This window comes from Pholcus phalangioides, unplaced genomic scaffold (assembly GCF_987345545.1).
Source record: "Pholcus phalangioides strain wild (caught in Gottingen) unplaced genomic scaffold, Ppha-v1.0 ptg000013l_1, whole genome shotgun sequence".
NCBI lineage: Eukaryota > Metazoa > Arthropoda > Arachnida > Araneae > Pholcidae > Pholcus > Pholcus phalangioides.
This window is the reverse complement of record NW_028301606.1, coordinates 6,025,267-6,051,423: the sequence shown is the minus strand read 5'-3', so window position 1 is coordinate 6,051,423 and position 26,157 is coordinate 6,025,267. Positions and strand designations below refer to the sequence as shown.

The 26,157-nt window shown below is 32.3% G+C and overlaps 1 protein-coding gene across 4 annotated transcripts in view; it reads left to right on the top strand.

The window, feature by feature from the left end:
• LOC149078502 (uncharacterized) overlaps nucleotides 1-26,157 on the top strand; it is a 234,537-nt gene that overhangs the window by 130,227 nt on the left and 78,153 nt on the right. For 2 of the 4 annotated variants that reach the window (XM_089240611.1, XM_089240610.1), the window contains exon 2: nucleotides 3,657-3,698. The exons of the other annotated variants lie outside the window; for them this stretch is intronic. In XM_089240611.1, the coding sequence (XP_089096737.1) occupies nucleotides 3,657-3,698 (42 nt within the window). The remainder of the gene's footprint in view (nucleotides 1-3,656; nucleotides 3,699-26,157) is intronic. 4 annotated transcript variants of the gene reach the window in all.

Genomic DNA, 26,157 nt, shown 5'->3' with positions numbered 1-26,157 from the left:
CAATTTAAGTAATATTATCGTTGAAATTTCTATAATTATTAAAAAAAATACCTACATTTTTGGAAACATTTTAATAAAACCATATAACGATATTTCGAGTTTTTATTGAAAACTTTACAGACCATTGCCTGATTCTTTAATTATCTGTATCTAAATTTGAGAATATTTTAAAATAACTTCAATAGCAGACTTATAATACGATATATTCGTGATTATACTAAAACATTTAAGTAAGAAATAAATATTATGAATAAATATATTTCGATGTTTTTTCAAAGGATAAAAATTTTTTTGCAGCTAAATATTCAAAATAACTTGAATTAATTTTAAATATTTTTAATGAAACACATTTATGATACTATAAGATTTTCTCAATCATATGATTGAGTAGGTTTTTGAGGGTATGTTATTTCTTTTTGACTTTCAAAAAAAAAAATTGATGTTTTGTAGTTTTTAAAAGAAAATTTAATAATATAAAATATTTGGTGATATCTCAAAATTCTTATAATACAATTTTTCTTTTGGAATAACTTTTTATTAAAAGGAAACATTCACAATGGAATTCATTGAAGACTATTATGGTGCTTTTTTGAATGTTATTAACAAAATAGTAAAATAGTTAGAGATATTTTGGTGAATATATTTACGGTAATTTTTAATGTATATCTGGAACGAAAAATTTTAAGATATATTTTCAAAACATTTCCCTGACTTTTCAAAAGATATGTTAAAATTATTTCGTATTTTTTAGTAGTATTAAATGTTTTAGTTTAATGTTTCCACTTTTTTCTAACTTTTCAGTAAAATCATTTAGGTATTTTGTAAAACAAATAAAAATTTCATGTAATTATATTTTAAGGTTATACTGTTTTTTTTTGAAGTAATATTGCTTTTCAAACTCCTGAATTTATTTCATAAAAACGAACTAATGATATTGAAAACATTCCAATGAAAAATATAAGGATATAATTTTTACGAAAATTTTTACATTATACTTATTATCTCGCAACAACAACAAAAAAAAAACTTCATTTTATAAATCCCTACTTCTTTCCGAAAATAATTATAATCATATCGAGATTAAAATTTTTATAATGATCATTGCTATAGATCAATAAATCACTCGATTTCGTTTGGAATTCCAATAAAATCAAAGAACAGGTTGTTCACGCGAACGAGCGAATATGTTGGCGACCTTGTTTTGGTTTCTTTGAACCCTTTCGTTCCGGTTGCAAGGGTTTTGGAGACACGACGAACGTCAAAGAAAAGAAAATTATGATAAGAAAAAACAGAAAAAAATACCGAAAGGAAAGAAAAAAACCGTTTTCATTGCAAGCTTGTAGCGTGAGGTCGCTGACCCAAGTTCGCTTAAAGAGTCAAGGAAGGTTCTTCTCTTATATACGGTATTTTTCTTCAGACAAATAAAGAAATAGTTCTTTTTCTTGTCACCTTCAAGGTCATCTGATATGTAGGTCACTCTTTTTTTATTTATTTATTTCTTATTTTCTTAGTTTATTGCTTTCCCTTTTTTTCCTTCCCCTCAATGTGAGACTTAGACCTAACCCTTTTTTTTTGGATATGCACCCACTGAGTGACCGTCAAAAATGTCTCGTCTTCGCATGTTTCCTGTGTTTTAATATTAACTATTTCTCGGAATGAACGTAAAATAAGTATTAAAAATGTATTTATGAGCTTAATTTTGAATGTAAGCTATGCATATTTGCAGGATGAAATTTTTGTTGAAATATGCTTGTGATCTACAAATGAATGACTGTTTAAAAATGCTTGATGAATACTCGGAATTTATTGTGAATATTTTAATTAATTTTTTTTCAATGAACTCAATCACATAATATATACAAAATGTAGACAATATAACGAGAAAAATTAAAACTCACCGTAGAGCTCTCGGGGAATTATTCGGTCCTTTCGAATTTAAATTAATCATCAATACATAAGTGTGTATTGGACCGAGAGAAATTTATATGTGTTACGGTAAATGTGATAAATCGGTTGTTATACATAATAACAGGTTATTATGCATACTTACCAATCGCCGTGGTAAGGTTGATAAATTTGTCACTTCTACCGGCGAATATGCATAATAGCAAATTTGATAAATAATAGAAACATTATCATTTTTACCGGCGAATATGAATAATAACCAAGTGCCGTTGAAAGATTTGATAAATACTTGAAATTTAGCACCTTTATCTGTGATTATGTATAATACCCTATTGTAATTGGGGAATTTGATAAATATGGGGAAAAAAATCCAAATAAGTCTAGTATGTGTGCTGAATGTAATCGGACCCCGATATAATGATAACAAATTTTACGTATCCCGATATAGTTATACAATATATGCATGAATCATCATGTATGGCAAGCATATCATATAGTACGATTTATTATGTTTACCAAGGACGCGAGACTTGGGTATTATGCACAATCACCGGCAGGGGCGTCGGAAGTGTTTCGGGTGCTCGTGGGGGTGCTCATGTACTTGTGGGTGCTCGTCTTGAGTCCCATGTAGGAAATTTCGATTTCTGAATCAATTCTGTGGGTGCTCGGACCCATTTTACAAACTTCCGTGGGTGCTCTAGCACCCACAGCACCCCCGGCTCCGACGCCACTGATCACCGGTAAAAATGTATTTGTTTTAGTACTTATTAAATTTACCAACGGCGCTTGAGTAACTATGCATAATCGGCGATAAAAGTTGTAATTTTAGAGAAATTTATCAAACTTATCAAAATGTTCGGTGATTATGCATAATAATCGGACCGGATTTAATACATTTACAGTAACATATGCACATATAGTATTACTTTTTATTAGATTGAATTTTAACAAGATTTTCGATTCTTTCTTGATCTCATTTTGTTAAAAAAATATATAAATTTTTGTTAAATAAAAAATGTTAAATAGCCAATTTTATGAGAAATAAATTGATTATTTCTTCCATAAACGTTCGAATGCCCATAATTTATGTATTCATGAGCTTACTCTAAGCGCTACATTTTTCCAGAGTAAAATTAATTTTTTTATTTGAATACTGTATACTTGCATTTTAAAAGCAAACTTGTTGTTAAAAATGCTTTTTGAATGCTTAGGACCTATTCTAAATACTTGAAAATTTGTTTTAAACTAAATTAATTTAAATAAATTATTAATATATAAGTGTATATGGGACCGAGCAAAATTTCCAAATTTCGATTCCTTGCGCGGATCTAATTTTCCTCAGAGGAAAACTTTCAAATAATCAATTTCTGGGAATAGCATTTATGAGCTCAATGTAAGTACTGCGCTTTTCCAGGATAAATATTTTAATTTACATTAAAATATTATACGTACTTGCATTCTATAATTTAAAGAGAAATGCTTGTTGAATACAAGCATTTCTGTATAGTTGAAAAATTTTAATTACTAGTTTGAATATTATAGGATGATGATTATACTTATTTCTTGGTGGTAGTGTTTTCTGAAACAATAAATTTAACGTACGTGACATATTGAAGTAAGCGTCGCAATCCTTGAAATTTAGTTTTAAAATGTAAGCCCCGCGTTGTATGAACCAAGAAATACCGTATATTTATATTTTTCATAGATTTGGTACTCTATGGTAATTTAACTGTCAATTTTCCGTTTTATAGATTTCTGACATTTACGGAAGGCTCGGACAATCCAATTTATGGGTAAATAATCAATAAATCTATACTAGAAATAAATGATTTTTGCACTCTTTCATATTAGTGATTATATTAGATGACAAAAATGAATGAAAATTATAATTCTTGGGGAGAAGCCTGAATCTCTCGAAATGAATTTTCTAGATGTGTAAATGCGAAATCAATGAATATAAAAATGATAATAATGAGTATTTATTATCACAAATGTAAGAGAAATACCAAAACACTGCTAGTTCCAGTTTGTTATTAATAACTTGATCGTATACAATGGCCATATTAACAAATTTCCATTTTTTTCCTGAGTCAGGTTATAAAATTGTATAAATTCCTACTTCATCTTCATTAATACGTCTGTTAGGTCGTTTTATTTTAATACTAACAAATGAACAGAACTCTAGTCATGAAATTGATTTTTGCCTCACCGTACTCTGAGAGATTTTTGCATAGAATTTCGTATTATAACAAAGTGATTTAGTTGACCAACTGAACAGTTGAAAGTCTCACATGTTATATCACTGCTCACTTTCACTGCATCTGTATGGACTCGTCAACATTCTCACGCTGATCGGAAAGTTTTTTTTAGCATGATATTTCAACCCTTTCAGCTGCAATGCCGAGATATCTCGTCAAACTTGCTCTGCTTTATTTCAGTCACCCAGAAATACCTCGCCTTCTAAAAACACGTTGAAGGTGTTTTTACAGTAAAGTGTGTTTCCCACCCCCCCCCCAATCAATCAACTGCTAGTGGGCGGAGTCAACTCTTGTTCAAGGTTAGATAAGAGATGGAGCGAGAAAAAAAAATGCGTTTCTTCCCCTTGCTTTATTCCAGCACTGTAAAGAAATATACGCTCAGTACAAATAATAAAAAAATATTTTTTTGGAAAGTATGCCTCTTCCTAGAAAGCCCCACACACGTCACGACCGGTGTTTCTGTATCATAGTGAGGAAAATAAAAGCGATGGGTGAAGTAAATTTTCTTGTTGGGGGTGGGGGGGAGATAAAGCAGTTTGTGAAGGTTCCACAATTTCAAATGAGGCAGTTATATAATGCAGATCAGGAAAATTTTAAAAACCCACTTAAAGGGTTATCATTCAGAAATGATTTTGAGTTGTAAGTTTTGGTAATGAACGAATGAATGAACGAACACCAGAACTTTCCACTGGACTTATCGTTGCCGAGATCTCTTCCAGTCCAGCTTCGTGGCAGAATTAAGTTTTGGTACCGTGGTCTCTTCGGGCCGTATTCACCGACAGAGTTTAAACTATAACCGCAGGTGAAAGAACTGAATATTGACACGGATTGGTTAAATTCAGGATTTTAACCAATCCGTGTCGATATCTAATCCTTTGACTTGTGATCGCAGTTTAAGCTGTGTCGGGTAGTCACTTCGAGGAAACAAAAGCCGAGTGAAATCATCAGATAACTCATGCGTATAATGGGGAATCCCAAAAATAGGAAGGAGAGGTTAAAACAATTTAGCTTTTCTCTGTCCATTCTTTGTTCGAAGTAACTCGGCTAATTTTTATGAGGTGCATGTGCCATTATATTCAATTCTTGAAGGTAAAGAAGGAAAACCTAGAAGTTTTCAGAATTCTTTTGAAGTTACAGCGAATGTTTCTTAGTTTTCATGATGTGATTACGAAGTTTCTTCAGATTAGTTTTTTTATTATACAGCTTCATGTGTTGATGAAATTTTGAAAATTCTGTTAAATTATCAAAAATAAAAGCTCTAGGCCAGTGTTTCTCCACTTTTTAATGTCACGGACCTTTGGGGGTCCGCGCACCACACGTTGTGAAACACTGCTCTAGGCCATGATAGGTATTTTAGTGCAAACCGCACATTTTTTTATATCAATTGGTTGATTTTTTTAATTATAAATTTCTAAAATGTGTATAGGACTTTTCGCCCATCCTCTACATCGATGCATTCGGTGTATTAATTTACTCCTGTCCATCTTTCAGTTAAATTGGTACCAGCAATCAACTTTCACGCAGAACATTTTCATGGTGAATGGTGATAATTACTCACAGAGAAATATGACACCATAAACCAATGCGAGCAAGATTCCCCAATTTGAATATATATGTTACGGCAAATGTGATAAATTATCAACCATAATACATAATAACCGGTTTATGCGTAAACTTTCCAAGATTGAAAAATTTATCACTTTTACAGGATATATATATAAGCGTCACGTTGCTAAATTTGATAAATACTTACTTGAAACTTATCACCTTTATGTGTGATTATGCATAATAACACAATAAAATTGGTGAATTGGATAAATATGAAGAATATTCTAAATGATTCTAGTATGTCTAATGAATATATTCTGACCCCAATATAACGATATCATGTATTGCTATCGTATCCCGATACAATGATACAATACATGTGTATGAATTACATGTATATGAATTACAATACATGTATGGTATATCATATAGTATGATTTATCATGTTTGCAAACGACGCGACGCTTCAGTATCATGCATAGTTTCGCCGGTAAAAGTTATAATATTTTAGTACTTATTAAATTTACCCACGACACTTGGGTACTAAGAATAGTCACCTCTAAAAGTGATTAACTTAGGGAAATTTATCAAACTTACTGAAATGTTCGGTGATTATGCATGATAACCTGTTATGTACAATAACCGGATTTATCACACATTTACCGTACCATTTATATATATATTACAGTAATAGCTAGAGTATTTAATTTAAATTTTCGTCAATGCAGTTTTTTAAATGACTGAAAAAACACAAAATTTTTAATCAGATGTTAATAAAAACAATACACACATCAATAGATCATGGCAATTATCATCGAAATAAAAGTCATACACATGATAATTAATATTATTAATTAAAAACATACTTAAGATGATGAAAACATGATCGAATTACATGAATTCATTAAATAATGAAATTGAATTTTGATGGATTTTTTTTTTATCTGAAACAAATTAGTTCATTGGTTTCAATTTTCTTCAAGTTGACGATATCAATTCGGTAAGAAAATAAAGTAATTTTATTTCTAATTCTAAAAAGACATGAAAAAATACCCAAAGATAATTAGATTGTAAAATATTCACATTCCCCTGATAAATTTGCTGTTTTTCATTCGTTTCTTACCTTAAACCAATTCTTTTTGTTTCTATTATTATTATTGTTATTATTTTTCTCCCTTTTTTTTAAAAAAAAAGGGAAAAACTGGAAATAGGAAATTTTTTGTTGTTTATTTATTTTTTTCCTCCTCTCACCGACGTTGTTTGTTTGTTGTTGTTTGTGATGGGAAAGAAGGAAAAAAAAAAATAAACATAAAAACCTGGAAAAAAAGGAAAAAGAACCCTTTTTCAGAGTAATTGTTTCTCTGTCTACTCAGTTCTGTATCTTATTTTTAGATCCGAATCCAATTTTTACAGAATTTATTTCCAGACGATACTCGTCAATTTTTTAGCATTTACGTTTGAAAATATTAAAATTTCAGTGTCGATATTTTGAATATTTAGATTTCGTAGAAAAAATTAAATTTTTAATGGATTATTATTTAATATGAAATAAAACAAACAACGGAATATTTTTGTGAGGTCAGAAAACTGTATAAAGAGACTAATTATGAAAAGTAAAATAAGAAGGAATCATAATAAATATAAATATTACTGCCAAAGCCTGAAATCGGTCAGCTTGTGAACTGGTCAGCCAGGTGACTTGGACAAAGTCCGTATTTCCCACTTTGGCTAGCTTGTTCGTGAAGTGGATGGAGATCTCTTGCCAAAGAAAAGGCTTGGTTAAGGGTCATCTAAGTTGGTGAATTTTTATGTGATAATTATGGCCATTTATAATTATTGTTAGCTATGGCAACTCTTACGATCAAAGGGATTGGAATATCGATAACTTAGATGATTGATATCGATATTATAGGGATATCCAGCCACTTTCGGCCAATGTTCGAAATTCCACAGTATTTTGGACATTGGCCTAGTGCGAATCGCCTGATTTTGGGCTTTGGTTGTAACATAAATACAGTAAAAGTCCGTTATAACGAGTATGACTATAACGAGAATCTCGATACAACGAGTGACTTGCAGGTGAATGTCAAAGAGCTAATGCTGCAAAAAAAAACAAAAAAAAAACGCTCTCTATGAACGAGAAGTCCGTTATAACGACAATTTTTTCTGAGATTGTGAGCTGTCGTTATAATGGACTTCTACTATATAACGATAATAATAAAAAAATAATCATGTAACTTATTTTTTCGGTCATTTTAGTTCGAATTAAAGATAAAACAAATGTTGTTTTTCATACAGAATGACTATCTTGATTTATTATTGCGATATGAATATATTTCATATCATTCAATATCACAACACATATACGTGAATTGCATTTTTAACCATTTAGATTGCAGTGGACGTCTATTTCCTGCCATTTGGAATTTTTCAGTAATTTTAGTGAAAGATGGAAACTTTCCTTTGACAATTTTTTGGCTGTCGTGGCAACTTCCCTTGGCGTTAAGATATATGTTACGGTTAATGTGATAAATTCGATTATATGCATAATCACTGATCATTATGGTAAATTCGACACATTTTATTAAATTGATCACTTTTAGCGGTGATTATGCACAGTACCCAAACGCCATTGATAACATAATAAATTGTAGTATATGATACACTACACATGGTAGTTAATACATGTATTGTATCATTGTATCGGGGTCTGACTACAGTCATCGCACATACTAGGCTCATTAAGAATTCGTTTCATATTCATCAAATCCATCATTTACGCCAGGGTATTATGCATAATCACAGATGAACGACGGAGAATAAGAGAGTGGCACCTCTCTCGCCTTAATCAGACGTCAATGGCACTCGATTCGGGATTTATCCCGTTTCGCCCTTCCAGTTTTTTTGCACTGAGCAGGAATGTAGCGTCAGATTTACTAAATATCCCTTATACCACGTATAACCTTCAGGATGGGTCGGGGATGAATCATTGAGATAATCACAGTTGAAATCAATAAATTCCAGGCACTTATTAAATTTACCAATGTCGCTTAGGTATTATGCATATTCACCGGTAAAAGTTAAACATTGATCAAACTTATCAAGATGATTGGCAAGTATACATAATAACCGATTTATTACATTCACCGTAACTTAAATAATTTACAGCTGTGATTCCAACAACTATGTGATGACACTGATGGTGCCTCTTAGTTTCTCGATATTAACCAAGAATACGATAGATAATACTTGAAAATTCAATCCGATTCCCAAAATTGCCGTGAACGTAAAAAGTTCGGGAAACCCTACAATAGATAATAATATAAAAATAACGAATATAACATACAGCCCTAAAACCTCACAGTTCTCCCTAACCAGTATATCACGGCGCTTTAAAGAATCACCCAAAGTCACTCGAAATTTAATAGGAAATGAATCTAAAACGGATTATTGAATCCATCATGAACCCAGTCGGTGCTGATAAGATCAAAACACAGACAAAGAAAAGAAAGACCTAACCCTGAAACATCCCTAAGCATATAACCATATCCATCAAGTACACATGACTGAACATGATACAAGAACGTCTCGTAATAGATTACCCAAGCTTTAACAAATAAAGAATCTACGTATTTTATTCGACCATAACGGTATTTCTCCCGATATTTATTCATCCTAATCCATTCGAGATAGTTCTATCTCTCAATCCCGTAGGGATTTCCTCTCAAATAATACAAGCTCGATTTATTTTATTATCCTTTTTCTTTTAAAAGGGGGGAAAAAAACCCATCAATTTTTCCATATTTCTTTGAAAAAAAACATTCAGAAATATATTATCACTATATTCATGTTTTACATTATTTTTCAATATCTCAAAAAAAAAAAATCTTAAAAAAATAAAATTGCTAATTGAATTCCACGAAAACCTTTTAGGAAAGGGAAAGAGGAAAGAAATGAGCGGGAAAATTTTCGACGAATTACTTATTTTTTAACGAAAAAAAAAAATTATTCTTATTCCAAGAAAAATTAAAATAAGAAAAATATCTTAAAAGAAAGTTATCGTCTTTTCCGTTACGTATTATTATTCTAATGAATAAATGATTCTATTCGGATGTAAATATGTAAAGGGAATTGTTTAAAAAGGAGGGAAAAAATGGAGATTAAGGGAAAATAAATCATCAATATATAAGTGTGTATAGGACAGAAAGAAATTTATATATATATATATGTATTATTTTTTTTTTCCAGATTAAATTTTAACAAAGCCTTCGATTCCTTCCGGATCTCATTTTCTTAAAGAAAAACAAAAATTTTTAAATAAAATCGGGATAAATAAAAAAAAAAAGGGAAATTCCCGTAATCAATGTTACAGAAAATTTGTAAAACTGTTGTTACTATTCACAGTTTTTTTGTTTTTTGTCTAAGTTTGAAATACATTTAGTTCTTTATGGATGATGGAGGGAGGAAAAAAAAAAAATTATATGTATGTATATAAAATGAGATGGAATATAGCGCGACACACAACCTAATGAGTTTTTTTTTTCTTCTTCTTCTCCTACCCCGGGTACGAAAAACCCATTACCCAAGAACAAAATGATTACCTTGGGGACCGGCCATTTTTTTTTTTTTTATTCATCATCATCTTCTGTTTTTTCATTTTGTTTTTTTTTTTCAATTATTTTTTCCTTTTTTTTTCCCAGCAGGATATTAAAAAACATGATAGCGAATTTTTCATTCGGTATTTACTTTTTTTTTTTTTCATTTTATATATATATATATATGTATATTTTTTTCCTGCGAGTTTTAAAAATCCGTTTTCATTTCGCATTTGAAATTACCTCTCTTCCTAGTTTTTGCTCTTTACAATTTATGTATAAAAATTTAAGAACAAAGAAGAAAAAAAAACTGAACGTCTTGAGGGATGATATAAAAAATGTTTTGGGTGTGACTGCTGATGATATTATACGTTAATCCCAAAGTCAAAATCGCAGAAATGATTCGGACTTTGGCCGGTCATTTCGCGAAATGGCCGGAGATCCTTGGCTAAAGCTCGATGTGCTGATGTAAGACGGATAAGTAGTAGCCAAATCCATTTTTTTTAAATCGCCAACGTGTGATGCATGTCTATATACAGCAGCTGTGTTAGATTAGCTTCATGTGACAAGAGGGGAAAAAAAGAAATTTCAGAGGAAAAAACTATAAAAATAATTATATAAACATATGGTTTCCCTGCCAAATTTTGGAGAAATAAATATGATTACCGCATCGTGACTGCGATATGATGGGTTGCCATAACTAACGTGAGCATATTTGTCACGAAGAAATGCGCCAACATGACGATGATCGCGAATCACGTCTTTTGTTATCGGACTTTAGCCAGGGATCAACAGCCATTTCATCATGAACTGGCTGGGTTAATACATAACTATATACTAATGTATATATATATATATGTTACGGTTAATGTGATATGTAATAAATTAAGTTATTATGTATAATTGCTGAGGATTTTAAGTGGGCTTAACGACAATTCATTGGAACAAAAAAGAGAAGCCATTTATCGCCAAATATTCAGTCACCTATCGCAGTTCAAACCCCGCTGGCGGCACAGTGGTGGTCGGCTGACGATGGTTTTATGCACTTTTCTGACTTCAAGCAGCGAATGCAAGCCGGTCTCCCATGTGAAAAAATCTGTTCGTAGAAAGCAGGCAAATCTTCAACAAGGTACTTTACATATATAAAGGTAGTGAACACACATACAGAGCTTCAACACGATACAACACGAAAATTCAAGCATTCGTCATTTCCACGTAAAAAATTGGACAACAGATGGCAGCATCAGCATAACGCGAAACAAGCATAACTTTGACAATATATATGAATGTTAAGGAAACGCATATACACATACAATACACGTTCCTACGCATAACCATTCGTTAGAAATTCCCTATAGCAGTGGTTCCCAAAGTGTGCGTCGCCACTCTTAGGAGCGTCATGGTGAGCTGGCGATATTGAGGTTTGCCTATTCTGTACTTAGCAAGGTTCTTTGTTGGATTATCCTGGAGAGCCACGGAAGAACGTTTACCAAAGCAAGGGCTGCGATTGATAAAAGTTTGAGAACAGCTACCCTACAAGAATGTTTACGAGGTGCATGTGCGGTTAATAAGTAGTAATCAATTATCGTGGAATATTCAACAATTATCGTGCAATATTCAGCAATTATCCCCCAATATTCAGCCAATTATCGCCAATAAGCTTCTAAAGTTGTCAAATGGGGTCAGCAGTAGTTAACGTTACCATAAGATTGGACGGGTACACCACAATGTGTTTCGTCTAGATACTGATGGCTGCGTCTATTGGCATAATGGTACCACCATGGAAAGGGGTCCTACTTTGGGAAATGTTTTGTTTTCACTCAAATAACACGATAACAATAACCAGTGTCCAAGCCAGGAATTTTAATAATCTATAATCAATGGTCCCGATTTCAAAATTTATTTGCCAGCGAAAAAATATTTTTCCAACAATTTTCTAATCTTTTCAACTGAATTTCCATATCGAATTACCATACATTTTCATAATTATCTTTTTTTTCATTTTTATTTTCGTATGATTATTTCAATATTTCGATTTCACTATAAATGGTGGTAAAAAAAAAGAAAGAAAAATATTCGAGCGATTCGATTTTTCTATGAGCTAGAAAATCGCCGGACCATGTTATCGAGGCTGTATCGATTCGGCGTTCACTATCGGGAACAAATTTGCATTTTAACACTGATACTTATCCGTTTGCCCTTGTTTCTCTCTCTCTCTCCCCATTTCTCCCTCCAAATTATTTATAAGAATTGTATGTCATAATCTCCATGATATTGAAATTATTTATATTATTATTATTTTAGCGTTACATCGATGATATTCTAAAGAATTATTATTATTATTGAAATTTTCATGTTTCAATCAATTTTTTTTTCAAAATTTTCCCTAAAAATAATTATATTTTATTATTTATTATTTCAATAAAAAAATAATTCAGTCTGTACATGTACTACATATAATCAAGATCGCCATACGTTCCGCGAGTAATGGGACTTTCCGGTAAATTTCAATTTTATTTTGGCTATTCTTCATTTCGTTCCGTTCTTTTTGGAAAGCGTCCCGTTATGTCCCGTATTTTCAACGAAGTTAATGAATTCTTTAACTTTATTTCTAAAACTATTCTTTAACTTTATTTCTAAAGCTATTCTTTAACTTTATTTCTCCTAACTTAAAATATAAATATTTGGATCTAGTATTTGCTGTTTCGAAATTTTATTTAAGTCGCTTCAAATTTTTATTTGGTACTAATAACCGAAATTTTTGATACGATTATTAATTTCAACACGATTTCAAAATTTTTTTTGGCATTAATTGACAAATTTTATCATCTCGATGTTGTCCCGATGGTATATTTTCGCCCCTTATGCAGTTTACTTAAATCGATATTATGAATTGGAGTGCAAATAATCCCAATAAAACCATTAACACTATTTTTATCAACATATCATTTCATATGAACAAATATTAACGTACAGTAAGCCGCGAACGGAGATCTCTCAGTTTTAACTTTGTCTGACTGAAAGTTAAAACTCATTATTCAGTTTTCTTTCTTTCTCTCCTAACTGAGCACAACTCTGGTCAATCGCCATGGGAAATTTACTACCGATTGAGTTGTGCCGGCAATGTGTGTGTGTGCGCGCGGGGGTACCTACGAGTCTCAAAGCGTATTTAGTGTTAGTTTAACAGACGCCCACCTCTAAGAGGACATGTCCTTATTTTTATGTCATTTGATGCGTCCTACATATTAGAAAAGATTCACCTGTTTGTCCTCTTTTTTAAGATTTCCAGAACTATTTCTCTTTTCTTTCCTGGAGAACTTTTTCCCCACCCTGAAATGTATCTCCGGTCCTTCCCCCCCCCCTCCCCCCGACTACACATTTTTACACGTTTTGACCAATCGCGGTCGAAATCCCCAGAATACAAGAACCCAAAGTTCCCACCGAGCTGGGCAGATGCTATTTCAGCTATGCTATAGGCAGATGATATATCCTGGAGCAACCCGGCTTGCTCCAGGATAACATGAAAAAGTTAATCCGAAAATCACCCCTGGAAGAACAAAACATTGAAAGACCGGACACACCCCGCTTCCTATCTCAGAGAGATATCGAGAACAAAACCACAACATCCGTTTTTTGCTAATATCATTGTTTGTTCACCAACAGCTACCGTCAGTACACTGACTAAAGTAGGGAAATAAAGAAATTCAGAAATAAAGAAAATAGGGATACTCACTATTGATTCCTCGAGCGAAATCGCCTTTGGCAAAAAAAGCAACGAGAAAAAAACCTTCTGAGGGTAGAGAAAGAAACCTCTCACCTTGCTCCAGTCAAAAGTAATAAAACTGATCAGACTGTGTGATCAATAAGTACAGGGGAGACGTGTGTATCTTTTTTGTTGTTTTTGCTATTTTGGTTCAGTTGGTAAAAAATATCATTGGCGGTGGGTTCTTGTGCATATAGTGGCGCCACATGTTGTGTAAATTCGGAAAAGTGACGTTAACAAAGGTGCACACACAAGCGTTCTTCTTTCTCAATTTTCGAACCTCGCAACCCTAGCGTTGTGTTTGCATATTTTTTTGTTAGTGCTGCCATCTGTGTTTCATATTGTGAGTGAAGAGAACCAAAATTCGCTATTCAGCTGCAGAAAGTTTCGATTAGTGCAATCCTTTGTAACGTTTTGATGGTGCTCGAGTTAGACATTATTTTCTTCCCTTCTTTTAGTACACGCAATTCAAGTTTGTGAAAAAATAATAATACCTGGGGTATTATGGTATTATGGTAGATAAAGATAGAATATTTCTACACGCCTGAAAAAAAAAATCGATAATAAAAATTTCACCATTACAGCTAAAAATCACTCGCTTAAGAAGTGCTAATAATAGAAAATATAAAGCATAATTAACGTTCGATCAAATTGAAATAAATAAAATTACATATTATTTTTGATTCAATTAATTAATGGCTATTAATAATTATTCGTTCAGTCTATATATTTATCAATTGAATTATTTTAGATTATAGCCTACTCTATAAATTCAGTTTATTCTTATACATATTAAAATATGTGAATATCCCATTAACTCATATCTTTATGTTTCCTCATAAATTATTCCAAGGAATTATGAGGCAAGGTATATTATTACTAAGTTATTTCGAGATAATTCCATACAGTTCCGAGAAATAGCTCAAAACATTCTCTATAGTACCGGCTTAGTTTCGCGAAAATTGCATATTTTCCCGTTTTTATTTTCCCTGGAGTTCCACGAACACACACATTCCCATCTTGCAACATAAAAATCAACACGAATCGAAACATGAACTCATTATCTCGGAAAAACCGATTATCCAAACCTAAATCTGATAATACAATAGTTGTTTACTCAAATACGAAAACATAATATAAAAGCGCATATACTCAGCGATGATGTTAAATATATATTTTCGGAAATAATCCCTAAATATTGCATATACTTCAAATTTTGAATTCATATTAATATTTTAGATCGCGCCTGTATCGGATATATTGAATAGAAAAGTATGTCTATAAAGAATACATTTCGCAAGAGAATGAAATATTTATGATTTATAAATATTGGATTGTCAAATTTGATATTACCCGTGTTATTTTCAATCATGTGTGAAGGCCACAATTATGGAATGAAATATTGATGGTATTAAATGTCATGTACATATCATCTTCAATGGATTTCATTTTTTTTTTGAAGGTCGAAATTACGTTTGTCTTCTATTTGAAAGGCTCCTCATTATAAATGATTGATGATCGATCGATTGATTCTCTCTTTCTTTTTTATATGAAAGCATCCAATCTTGTTTTAGACCTTGCCCGCAGACACTGTCCTTATAAATACCGATCGAATATCGATTCGATCTTATTGACGTCGCCATTTATTTGTGTCTCCCATTCAAGACAGAAAAAAAATTGTGTGTGTGTTTTTCCATTTACCTTTGAATTCTATTAGAGAAATATCACATGTGATGTCTAACAATGGCATGGTTCATTATTTTTTAACGTTTAACGATACACAATTTTTTTATTATGAAACGGTTTTCAATTATGCAAATATACATTTATCAAAGAAATAGATCCATGACAGTCACCGTATGTTATATATAATTTTTTTGCACAGAAGTTTCATACAATTTTTTTGCTTATTTTTTCAATTAAAATTCTAATTAAATATCTGTCAATTTAGGGATTTTTCAAATTTTATAATTCATACTTTAGAAAAAAAATTCAGTTTATACGTATTTAATAAAATTTCAATTTTTCTCATATTTAAGAAGAGCATTGGACTATTATTTTTTTCAATTATATAGCTTGATATACCATGGTAAATTGTTCAATTGCATAAATTTTTATATACAGTGTGTTGTGTTAATGGATCGAAAAACTCTGAGAGGGTTGTAGACATCAAGAGGAACAAAAATTGCAATGGAATATGGTGTCGCAAACAACGTTGAGAGGGTGAAAATCGCGAAAAACGCATGTAGGTTTCGACGTCACGCTGAAACTACAATAAGTACAATAATAACTACAAAAATGTTTAATTGATTAATTATTACAAAAGTTGTTGGAGCTGGCAGCCACTAACGTCATTGCACAGTCTACAACGACGTAAAAACGACTTCCGGACGCGCTCGAAGATACTATGTATGTTTTTGGCGTCTGCCGTATCGACGACAATCCGCGCTATTAGATCCTCCGGTATGTCCACGGGCGTCGCATAAACGAATGATTTAAGGTGACCTCATAGGAAAAGCTCACGTGGATTAACATCCGGCGAATGTGGAAGCCAAGCAACGGGTCCAGCGCGTCCAATCCACCTCCTTGGGTATGTAAGAATTTGGGACACATTGTACGTTATAATGGAACGGCCGTAGTAACTCATGGTCGTTATAACGAATGTAAACTGTATAAAAAAATGTTAAGTTTAATAGCTTGATAATTAAGTATAAAGAAAATATATTTATGATCATCTTTTATTAAATAAAAATTATAATGCATAATATTTAAAATTATTTTTTATACAAAACATTTGACATTCATCTCTTTCCTGTCATGTAATATTTTCTACAATCGTCATCATACATAATTTCCTGTCCTCTATATAGTACATATGGCCTCAGTTAACCTAATAAAACATTCAAGCATATCTCGTTGTTCTTCATGTGATGTATAACGATAACAATAATAATAACAATACCTCATGTACGTGGAGTGTATTCAATGGCTATTACGTATATAGCAGCTTCTATTATTGTGATAATATTTTATTTTTCCAGTAATAAATTGGTTCTTTGTTCGAATCCTTTTTATAGATGTTCCTCTAATTAGGAAATCTTTATGACAGCTAGTCATCTTCTTTTTTTTAAATGAAGAAACAAACGTGCAGTTAGTGTTGTTTCTTCAGCACGTTCCAATGATTTTTCCGACCACCTGGGCCTGTCAGAAATTATTAGAATAATTTGTAAAAAGAGGGGGTTTTTCTTTCCTTTTAACAGAAAATGACGTAGGAGGAAAAGAAATGGGTCAATGGCGCTTTTCGCATATGCCTACTATTTTTTTTTTTACTTTTTTTCGAGTCATTTTTCTACTTAGATGACCTCGATGTCTTATACCGGGATAGTATATGATAATAATAATAAAAAAAGCCATGGATAACCTTCACTTTTTTTTTCGTGTTATAACGCGTTTGAACGATCTTGAACTGTCAATGGCTGCTGCTTATTTTTCCTCCGTTAAAACTGTTTATTGTATGTGCATTATTCGTTCAGTGAACCCTTTAACATCATAGTTAATAGTCGGAGAGATAGGAAAAGTAATTATATTAGTGTGTGAAATGTGCTTGGGAAAAGGAGAAACAAAAGTTTCTTTTCTTTGAAAATTTTTTTTTTGTGTGTGTGTGTGGTAATGAAAATTCAGAAAATTCACGGCAATGATTTCAATACATTGCAGAAATGTATATTATTATTCCTATGTTTTGTTTTTCTTCTCCAAATTTGTGGGAATCGCGTGTGTATATGGGAGTTTTCAAGAAAAATATTGGTCTCGTGATGTAAATGTTTTTTCTTCGAGTCAGCACGTTGCTTTTCTTTTAGGGAAAGATATGTTTTCTTTATAATCTGGAAAAGATTATGTGAAATAAAAGGAGCGTTGGAAAAATTGTAGGGAAAAAAAGCAAATATCCGGAAAATTTGAGTTGAGAAAATTCAACACTTGATTATTTTCCTTCATCTTGAGTGTGAATATCTCTTTTCACTGAATTTCCGAAGAATAATGGGAGAATAATGGAACTGTTGTGATTGTAGTAATCGAGATTGATGATTATGCCTGATCGATCTAGCCCTTGATTACTATCTTAGTCTGAGTATATATATAATTTCAATTTTCTTCTTTTTGCTGTTTTTGTTGTTTTTTCCCAATATTTCATCCACTATAAGTTTCCAATATTCATCCAGTTGTACCTAAAAGTGCCAGTGAAAATTTTCTAGTTTGAAATTTTTAATTTATTTATTGATGACTGGAATTTTGAATAATGGATGAATCGATCACTACAATTATTTTATAACCATATCCTATAAAATTCAACCTTTAAATTCCTCAGTCCAGAAGAGAATTCTGAATTTAGCGTTTTCTAAGTTTATTTTTAATTGTGAAGCCGTCTAAAACAAGTTTCTCCCAACAGATGAATGCGAATAATTGGCAAAAAACACTAAAATACAATTAACTAATTCCGTCTTTTCCTGTGTGTAATCCGCATTTGCGAATTCCACTACTCTGAGAAAAAAATGTCATCGCATAGTCCGCACTGTCGTATAATCTGCAAATTGCAATGAAATCTCGAAGAGTTGAAAGATTAGTTGGCAACGTTTAGTGCAAAATAACGATTTTTCTACTCGCGTCTATACACCATCTTACATTTTTTTTTACAAATTAATTTTCAAAAATATATATTTCTATTCCTACCGCTGTGAAAACTCCAGATAATCCGCATTTGCATATTTAATATTATTTTTTAATGTATAATCTGCTGATTACACGCAGAAAAACACAGGTCGATAATTTTCTAAGTTTTTTCAGAACGATACTCTTGAACCATTTCCTTCAACTTTAGTTCTTTGATACCACAGACTGAATAATTATTACAAGATATGCAGAAAACTGGATGCGTGTTGTGTGAAGATATTTTTTATTTTTTGAGATGGTTGATTTTTAAGAAGGAAAAAACTCATCTTTGTTTCTACGGGGAGTTGAACTCGGATCCCTCGTTTGCCGGACGAGTGCTCTCACCACTAAGCTACAGAGAAGATACAGATCCTTTCATTGGAGCGTGTATATATATATATGCCGAATAAGACCGTGCAATGCACACGATGAACTATATAATAGCTCATAGAATAATTATTCTCAAAGTGTGTGCAGCGAGATTGGTTAAAGAGACCGCGAGATGTATCAGAGATGAAATTATGTTAAACGAGACGCTCTGATTTTTGACCAACCAGTGCCGTTTTAACGCCTTAGCCATTCCAGGGGCCTCATTTATGAAGGGAGGAGCAAGTAAATTTTTAAGCAGGCATTTAGCTGGGTCAGAAAATTCACTTTGCCCAAGGAGCCCATGATGTTCTTGAGACAGCACTATGGCCAGTCTCTCATAGAACTTTAGGAGTATCGTCGAAATATACCTTGAGGTCACTCAGGGGTACACGGTGCATTTCATATCGCAATACCACTCTCCATGGTGCTGAAAACGTAAAAAGTCCTGTTATTTCTCTTTTAGAATTTTTACTAACTTCGTACAAAAAATACCTTGAAAATTCAAGACCGATATTAGTCTACCGCGTGTTAATACATTAACCTTGTTAAAAATTAAAAAAAAAAAAAATCTCAATACGCCTTTAAAAATAATAATTAACTTCTAACAATAGCATTTCACTGCCGAACAGCAATCAATGGAGGTCAGTAAAACAGTTATCCACCATCAATCTTTTTTTTAAAGAAACGAGAGGAGGAAAACGCCATGTATTAAGACCTGAAATTCAATTCTCTGGTAATAGTAGAACATTCAATTTCACTTTCGACGGAGAGAATTTTTTCCATTATTCACGTCAGCCGTTTTTATTATGATCATTATTTTAACCCTGAGAAAAAAATAAAAAATAAAGACTGACGTGGGAAGAAGCCACACACACACACACAAAATTCACAAATTCCATTTTTCTTTCACAACGACGACTCCTACATTTATTTCATCAATGGTACATTGACTTTTATTTGCCATTTCCATTTAGGATAAAGGAAAAGTCAAGGTCTCGAGACCTTTACCGGACTGACCACTTTATAATGCAGTCTCTCTCTTTTTTTCCACACCATCATCAACATACCATAATCACGTACGCACACCATGAGTATATAATACTTGTATTTTTTTGATTTTTTTTTTCTCTTTCTTTTCAATATTATTATTATTTTTCTTAGTCATTTTTCTTTCCCATTTTCGTCTTATTCGACAAGGTTGTTTATTGCCATGTTGACATGATTTGTTGCCGTCCGTGAAGGAAGTCCCGTAACCCGAGAGAATAAAGGATGACCTCGAACATTTTAGTAGTTGTAGTAGTAGTAGTTCCCCTTCTTGTACATGCGTACAGAGAACAAATAGGTAATTTCTTACCCGTTATATTGCAACTAATTGCTTTTTTTTACTATTTTTATTTTTGGAAAAATCCTATGAATTATGATTGCGATTTTTCATAGTTTATTCCCTCCTTTTTTTTTTTTTTCCTCGTCTACATTATTTAGTATCAAGAATGATTGAATGACGAATTCGTCTAGCTCTAATGGTCCTATTCTTCAAGAAAATGAATTCTAACAATGGGAGAAATGAGCTAAACTTAAGTAAGAGTGGAACTTCAGATACACAGTTTTGAGTGATACCTTCAGTGATTGTGATTCAAAAACACGTCGATCTAGTAGATGTCTATCAATTTTCTGGAGAGAATATTTAGGGATAGATAAATATCAACGTTAGATGTGGGAAGAAATAATACCTCACGAAAATGTACCATTCAAATAAAAAATTTGTAACAATGAATCTTATTTCAGAAACAAAGACACTTTCAGTGATTGTGATTCAAAGACATGCCGATCAAAATTGTCAATGCAAGTCTATAGATTTACTGTCGATTTTTCCGAGGAAATATTTACCCGTGACAGAATATTTCTGGGAAAAAATATCACGTGATGCATTATTTAAATAAAAAATTCCTAATCATGGATTTTATTCAAAGAAGAGTGACACCTTCTGTAATTGTGATTCAAAAACACGCCAATAAAAACTGTAAATATAAGTCCGTAGATTTTAGTCAATTTTCAAGAAATCTTTTTACAGAATATTTAAGAAAAATTATATTGGGAAGAAATAATCTCGCAAAAATATATCATTCACGTACAAAATTCCTAACAATGGACCTTATGCAAAGAAGAGCGACACACTTTCAGCGATGGCAATTTAAAAATACCTCGATCAAAACTATTAAAGAAAGTCTGTAGATTCTATGAATTTTCTACGGAAAATATTTCCCGATTGATAAACATTAATGACCAATAACACTGGGAAGAAATAATATTTTGCAAAAATGTACCATCTAAATACAAAATTCCCAATAATCTTATGTAAAGAACAGCACCTTCAATGATTATTCCCTTCAAATTTACGTCAATCAAAAAAAGTCAATGAAAGACTGTTAATTTCATTTGATTTTCCTCGAAAATATATATGCGAAAAGATAAATATAATAGATTATTGTCTGGAGAGAAGTTTCCCCCAAAATGTGTCTTTGAAATAACAACATTCCTAACAGTGGATCTTATTCAAAGAAGAGTGACATCTCCAGTGATTACGATTGTCAAAAACTGACAATGGATGGAAGTCATCAAAAGAATGATTTAAATAAATTTTCTCGAGAAAAATATTTAGGGGTACATAAAATATATTGACGACAAACAGTATTAGAAAGAAATAATATCCAAAATGCCCCATAAATGGAAAATCTCAACAATGAATTTTATTTAAAGAAGATTGACACACACTTTCAGTGATTGTGCTTTAACTAAACATAGATCAAAACTGCCATCAGAGGATTACCGATTTCGGTCGGTCGATGTTTTCCAGAAAATATTTATTGGTCGGCTGAACTTTGTTTTCTGTGGTCTCAACTTTGAGGCGCAAATGCCAGCCGATCTCCACGTCAAAAAGTCTCGTTACAAAGGGCAACAGGCCTACAAAGATACAGTTATTCAATCGTCGCATTTCACTCATAGTTAGAAAAACTGATGGCAGATGACGGCACTATAACAAGCATTGCACAGAAACAAACAACGTCAGGTTCACAACAAGGACACGTACATTCCAACATGCACAAATTCGTTAGAAGTATGGTTTAGTAGTAGATATGGGTGGATAAATACAGGTGGTATCACATGAAATATATAATTTAAATTAACAAATCCCAACATGTGTATGGATATTATTTAAAGACGAGTGACTGTTTGACTCTTAACTTATTTTTAGTTTTTTCGACAAAACACTCTCAGAAGCTAAACATCGCCAGTACATTTTATCTGGGAAAAAATTATGTAAATTTATTATTCAACAAAAAGATTCCCAACAATGGATCTAATTTGAGGAGAAGTGACACTTTCAATGATAGAGTGATTCGAAAGCACATGGATAAAATTGTTAACGCAAGACTAGAGATTTCAGTCAATCGTTTCGAAAATACATTGATCACATATGAAATAATGACTTAGGGGAAGTAACTATGAACAACAAATAGTTCTTGGATGAATTATTTTAGTGTTACACAATCATTTTCAAATAAAAACTTCCCAACAGTGGCACAGGGTTAAATAGTAGTAACACATTGAGTGATTGTGATTGAGATGCCGATAGAAACTGTAAATGATAGTCTACACATTTCAGTCAACTTTTTTTCGAGTAAATTGGGAAAATAAATATTGACAGCAGATAATTCTATATGAAGAAATAGCACTCAAAATGCACCACTCGCATGAGTGGATCTCGCATGAGGAGAAGCGACATTTGCGATGATCCAAAAGCATGAGTATGAAAGCAATGAGCTAAAAGTCAATTTTCTCGAGAAGATAGTAAACGCATTACTAAATAATTCGGGGGAGATAACCATCGAATAACAGATAATTCTGGTGAAAATTATATATATAATTATTCAAATAAAAACTTCCCAACAATGGAACTGGGTTAAATAGAGCGACACATATTCGGTGATCGTGATTCAAGTGCAGATGAAAACTGGGAATAATAGTCTATAGATTTCATCCAATTTTTCCCGGAAAAAGATTCACGGAGAAATAAATACTAACAGATTCTGGAAAGAAAAAAAATTGGTTTGAAGTACATTGTTTACTTATAAATTCGTGGAAACATTCAATCCTAAAAATATCGAAGGAATATCATACACTCACAGAGAAAACGTCACATAATAAAAAAGAATTTTCACTATAAAACGAAAAAAAAAGGAATCTATTCATATTTTTTAGTATGTGTATGTAAACAGCAGGATGCCCCTGACAGTAATGTTATTTAAATTTATGTACATATGTAAATGTATCCCGTATTTCGATTTTCCGGCACACATGTACCGCGCAAACAGATTTCGTATTGAAAGGGGGAAATCGCTCAGCGTGAAATTAAAAAAAAAAAATCTATTGATACGCAAATTTTTCCGAGCAACAAGCACCCATAAAATTGCTTTTTGGTTACTTAATAACAATATTTGTTGTTGATAATAGATTCTATAAATAGGATTATGCATCATTATTGAATAATGTCAAAACAGAGTGCCGCCTGGGGCTCATCTATAGTTCATTTTACCCCTTTGTTGTATAAAAGTGTGTTTATTATAGTCTACTGAGGTTGTGTTGGAAGGAATTTCATTGAATAATACGTACATTTATACGACTAGAACTATAATTAATAGAATAAGCATATGAATGCGAATAATAGCATATGAATTATTATCAAGTTTCCCATAGCTCCCGAGTAAATATTATTATTGGAATTAGAAGCTGATACAAATGCAAATACAACACCACAACAGGCGAAATGCCCAACAAATAATGAAATAGTGAAGCGATATTTTTTAGGTGTTTGTTTCTGTCTAGCAATTATTTTCTGAATCAGCATTTCTCAACATATGGTCCGTTGGACAGATTTGGTGCCCGAAAATAAAACAAGTGGTCTCACACAGATCTGGAAACTTACTTTTAAGTAGAACTTATATTCAACTTTGCGCCACAAATGCCATTGGTTAATTGACAAGATCGTTCAGTTGATCAAGCGTTACCAGTGATTAAAATCGATCATCAGTTGACCGATTTGGATGTTAGCATTACCGGTGACCATTAGGTGACGAAGCGTTACCGGTGATTAAGATCGGTCTTTAGCTTGATCGAGTGTCGGTCATCTGTCAAGTTAACAGTGATCAGGTGATCAAGATGGACCATTTGTTGACCAAGTTATCAGAGATGAGGATCGGTCATTAGTCAGCATTAATTCATCGAGTTTCAGTGATCAAGATTGATCATTAGTTCACCAAGAGTAAAGTAATCAAGATCGATCATTAGTTAACATAGTCAGTCATGTTTTAGTAATAAATGATACTAAAAAGTCACCTATCATTGCTTTAAATGAAGCATCAGTGAAGCAAATATTCACTGTTAAGGCCATGTTCACACACTGGACCTATATAATAAGCAATACATAACCGGCTTCGACACGGGTTTTCTAAAAAAAACTGAATTTTTAAAGTTTTTTTTTTAACCAATCCGTGTCTGTCATATCGCGGATCGTATTATCGTGGGATCGGTTCAGTGTGAACCAGGCCCAAAGCCATGATTACGCTATGAAAGTTCTCTTATAAAACTCGAAAAATGCAACTAAAGCCAAGATTATACTATAAAAGTTTGATAAAAGTTATTTTATAAAACTTAAAAAATGCAGCCAATAAAATTGGTTGCATTCGCGCGAATGTAACCGGTATGATTTATGGTAGCATTTTTCAAGTTCTATAAAATAATTTTTATCAAACGTTTAAAGTGTAATCCCGGCCTAATTACGTTACATTCGTATGTAACCAATATTGGCTTATTCGTTGTTTTCCAAGTTTTATAAAAGATCTTTTACGAAACTTTAAAAGCAACCAATAATTTTATTGCGAAGGTTTCGACCGCTAGCTGATGCGAAGACAAATCCGGGAATTAAAATTCAACTTGCCTTGCGTGGAATCGAACCTACATCCTCTCACTTGCCGGGTGAGCCACTAGAATATAAAGCCAACAAATGCTCTTTTCTTAGAGCTCATGTGCGCTCTAAGTGGAGAGTGACATCATATTCGGACAATGTTATATTCGCTCGAATGTAACCGATACACTTATTGATTACATTTTTCAAGTTTTACAAAAGAACTTTCACAAAACTTTTACAGTATAATCCCGGCTTTAGACGTGAAGAGAGCCAGCAGTCGTGTTCAAAACGGTACTCAAACCGGGATTACACTATGAAAGTTTTACAAAGTTTCTTTCATAAAACTTGAAAAATGCAACCAATAAGTACATCGGTTTCATTCAAGCAAGTGTAACCAATAATAATTGTTTTACAGGGGGGGACTGTATAGCAATTTAGATTTCTTATTTTGTGACACACTGTATTTTCACTCTCAAAACTGCTACAGGGTAATTTTTGAACGCCTGTTGAGCATTTCATAAATTGGAATCATACCTCTACGACGGACGGTCGATGAGATAAAGGCCGTACTAGCATTACCCTGTTTATGGTAATCACAACGAGTCAATCCGTTATAAATATATAATGTCCGGTTTTATTACAGAAAATGACAATGTCGGTGTATTTCAACCACCTGTTTACAACAAATGTGCCTGAAAATATAATTTTTATTTTCATTGTCATTTATTTTTATTTTGCTTTAACAATCGGAGGAAAGGAAAAAAAATTTTCCCTCGGGAAAGAACGAACGAGAATCAATAGAAATGAATAAAAAATAAAATAAAAATGGAAGAGACCGTAATGATGGTGTTTTCGCATCGTTTTGTGGTTATAATAATCCCCGTTTTTTATTATTTGGAAACTCATCAGCAGTATAAAGCTCTTCATAGAAATTACATCATCGCAACAGAATCGCGTGAAGTTAGGGGGGAAAAAAAAGAAATGTTATTTTTTTCATTTTTTTTTAGAAAAGAAGGATATTGACTCATTGAGAGAGAAAATAAAATAGAG